The following is a 4109-nucleotide window of genomic DNA, read 5'->3' on the forward strand; positions in this document are numbered from 1 at the left end:
TCCCTTCCTATTTTGTGGTACGCGGGCCTCTCACTGTTGTGGCCTCTCCTGTTGTGGAGCACAAGCTCTGGATGCGCAGGCCCAGCGGCCACGGCCCACGGGCCCAGCCGCTCCGCGCCATGTTGTACCTTCCCGGACCGGGGCACGAACCCGTGTCCCCTGCATCGGCAGGCGGACTCTCAACCACTGCGCCACCAGGGAAGCCCTATTTGAATTTTTTATAGTAAAGTTAATATAAATGTAAAAATGTAACTTTCAACCTAAAAATAATGAAAAGCGACTATTCAGAAGGAGAGCTATATGATAAGGTTTTAAGATGATCACTGGATGCTGTGTGAAAAATAAAAATGAGATTTCAGATGGTTAGGCAGAAGCAAATCATTTTGTCCATGATGGAATCAGTAGTCATGAAAAGGGATGCACTTAAACATATTAAGGTTGTAGAATCATCAGACTTGATGATGACTGGATATTGTGACATTTCTGGCATGAGCTATGGAGTAGATAGTTAAGGAGGTAAGAAGATAAGAAGAAAACCAGGGCAGCGTGATGTTATAGAAGTCAAAGAAAAAGGTAGTCAATGTTGAACGCAGAGAAGAGCTTGAGTAAAGTGACCACCAAATTTAGGAATACAGAAATTATTTGTAACCTTACCTAGAGGATCTTGGTAGTCATAGGTCAATGTCACAGACTGTATGTGTTTGCCCCAAGTTCATATATTAAAACCCTAACCCCAATGTGATGGTATTAGGAAGTAAGGCCTTTTGGAGGAAATTACGTTCAGATGAGGTCATGAGGATGCAGATGGATTTGTTGTTATGGGGATGGGTAGTTAAGGGAATTTCTGTTGGCTTCTACTTTTCCTGTGAAAAACAGAATTAGGATAATAGTAAACTTTTATTGATGGTTTATTGACAGCAGGCATTATTTTAAAAGATTTACATATAGTGACTCATTTACTATTTACAATAACCTTATGAGGCAGGAGATATTATTGTCTCTATTTTACCAATAAGGAACTGAGGCACAGAACTGTTAAAAAAATTGTCTCCCTAAGGTTGCATTTAAGTAAATTGCTGGAACCTGAATACAAAGCCAGACAGCTTACTTTTAGAGCCCACAGTCTTAACTACAAGCCACATTTAACTAAGGTCATCCACTGATGGTGAAGGAGATATTGGAGGAGTCTGTCATCGAAGGAGTATGAAGGGAGGAAAGAGTCTCTCCAGAAAGTGGAATAATATGATAAGATCATAAGGGATATAGAGAACTCAGTTGAGACTTGGAATTACAAACTGAAAGTGCTATCAATCAACCTGGTGATGTGATTTGCTCCAGAGGATCTCAGCTACTTGAACGCAGGCACTGAGAAGACAGACTATTGTGTTTATCTGAGGTTAGCATTTATCGGGTATAGCAAAATGACAAAAAGACAATGGAGAGTGAGGGTGGCTGCAATAATCTACAGGGAAAGAGGCTTTGGGGAATACATCCCTCATATTAAAAAGCTCTTTCTACTATGCTAGTATTTTTTCTCTCATTGGTCTTTTCTGGCAAAGACTTTTGGTGAATAGAGCAGAGCCTTGCAATTCAGCTAAGTTCAACACACTGGTATAAAGAATTTAGTATATACTAGCCTCTCTGCTACATGCTAGGTATTTTGAACAAGGATTTTGCACTTTGTTTACTATTAATGCCACTGGTGCCAGAAATTTTGTCTAAAAGCAGTGTATCAGATATTTAAGTGCCTTCACTCTGGCCTATCTATATATCCTATCTTGGTTACAGGGTCATATCACTGATTAGTTTCAGATTTCTTTCATGTCACTTATGTCACTCTGTAATCAAAAAATGTTAATTTTCTAGTAACATGAACGGACCCTAAGTTAACACCTCAAATTTTATTTTACAATTTAAAAAGTTAAAATTTGCATCTGAGACAAATTAAAAGGAGAGTCAAATATAAAATTTTGTAGATATCATAATGACCCATCCCAGCAAAATTTTAATAATTAAGACTTAGGTAATTGGAAGCTCTGAATAATCTTCAGGGTTGTTTGGACATTAGCTGATCATCAATACCCTATGAAAAACTTACTTTTTTTTTTTTTTTTTTGTGGTACACGGGCCTCTCACTGCTGTGGCCTCTCCTGTTGCGGAGCACAGGCTCCGGACGCGCACGCTCAGCGGCCATGGCCCACGGGCCCAGCCGCTCTGCGGCATGTGGGGACCAGGGCATGAACCCGTGTCCCCTGCATCGGCAGGCAGACTCTCAACTACTGCGCCACCAGGGAATCCCGAAAAACTTACTTTTATGATGATTCTAAGGGACTGAAATTGTGTACTAGATTCTGAATCACAAAATTTTACATAGATTAAGCAATAATGAGATGGATCATTAGAAGTAATTTTACTTTGAACCTGTTAATGCAACGTGTGGCCCTTGATTTCAAAGGCAATAGAATTAGCTGTTAAAAATATGGATTCTGGGGGTGGGCTACCGGGAACACGGCGGAGTGCGGCTGCACGGGTGCGTCAAAGGGGAGAGGCAGCCGCTGCTATAGACTTGTTCCTCATGATCTGGCGCCACAAGACCACCATCTTCATGGACGCCAAGGAGTCAAGCACCGTGTTCGAGCTGAAGCGCATTGTCCAGGGCATCCTCAAGCGGCCGCTGGTGGAGCAGCGGCTATACAAGGACGACCAGCTTCTGGACGACAGAAAGACATTGGGCGAGTGTGGTTTCACCAGCCAGACAGCATGGCCTCAGGCCCCAGCCACTCTGGAGCTAGCCTTCAGGGCAGATGAAGCCTTTGAGGCCCTGCACATCCAGCCCTTCTCCAGCCCACCCAAGCTGCTGGAGGTGATGAAGCCACAGGACTGAGGAAGCAGCGCCAGTGAACAAGCTCTCCAGTGAGAGCCCCCCTTCCACCAACTGCACCCCCAATAAGAGATTTGGGTGCCCCCTCCAAAAAAAATACAGAATCTGGGACTTCCCTGGTGGCGCATTGGTTAAGAATCTGCCTGCCAAAGCAAGGGACGTGGATTTGAGCCCTGGTCCAGGAAGATCCCACATGCCGTGGAGCAACTAAGTCCGCGTGCCACAACTACTGAGCCTGCACTGTAGAGCTCGAGAGCCACAACTACTGAGCCTGAGTGCCACAACTACTGAAGCCTGCATGCCTAGAGCCCGTGCTCCACAACAAGAGAAGCCACGGCAATGAGAAGCCTGTGCACCGCAAAGAAGAGTAGCCCCTGCTCGCTGCAACTAGAGAAAGCCTGCGCGCAGCAAGGAGGACTCAACACAGCCAAAAATAAATAAATTAGTTAAAAAGAAAAGCATATGTACATATATATATATATATATATATATATATAAAACTACAGGATCTTGGTCCCCCTTCCAAATCTACTGAATCAGAATCTGCATTTTAATAAGATCCCCAGGGAATTTGTATGCACATTACAGTTTGAGAAGCACTGGTCTGGGTCATCATTATAGTAATTAGTATTGTGATGGGTTGAAATATGAACTCAAAACACCCACTGGTTTTTATGTTTTGGTCTAGAGATGAGCTGACCACATGTAAGTCCTGATATTTTTTAGGTAAAAAGGTGGTTTGAGAGAAAAATGGGGAGAAAGAACTGAGGTCTCCTTTTATTTTGATGTGATTGTCTGGTTGGCAAAACATCCATTCACAATTCTGATATCCATTTTCTCTGGTCTTCTTTGTGGTCATACTCTGGCTTTCCTCTTTCCTTCTGCAGTTTTCCATATTCCTCAATTTAAAATCCCTGATTTTCAAAGGCAATAGTTTCTAGATTCTCAGCAACCAAGTATTTATTGGGTAGAAATGAGTTAACCCAAGAAACGTTTGAAGTTGGCAGGATTCTGATGGTTCAGGAAATTTTGAAAATCATCATATGGGGCTCTAAATATTGGAATGGTTGACAAGATTTTTCCAGGATATGGCAGATGTTGACTCACAGGAATTAATGTGATTAACCTTCAGCCAAAGTACGTTCAAGGCAGAGAGGTGAATCTGAGTCATTAGCTTTTGGTTCTGGAGCAACGAAAAATTACGGCATTTGCTCTGTCCATGCCCTTC

General features: G+C 42.7%; 1 protein-coding gene across 1 annotated transcript; it reads left to right on the top strand.

Annotated features, from left to right (window-relative positions):
* Window positions 1–2575: 2575 nt before the first annotated feature.
* Window positions 2576–2884, top strand: LOC308625250 (elongin-B-like; the record flags this gene model as incomplete). Its single annotated transcript, XM_081249223.1, has 1 exon — window positions 2576–2884. The coding sequence occupies one exon, from the start codon at window positions 2576–2578 to the stop codon at window positions 2882–2884; it is 309 nt and encodes a 102-aa protein (XP_081105349.1).
* Window positions 2885–4109: the final 1225 nt, after the last annotated feature.

The sequence above is a fragment of the Mesoplodon bidens genome (assembly GCF_964165515.1).
Source record: "Mesoplodon bidens genome assembly, chromosome: 1".
Taxonomy (NCBI): Eukaryota; Metazoa; Chordata; class Mammalia; order Artiodactyla; family Ziphiidae; genus Mesoplodon; species Mesoplodon bidens.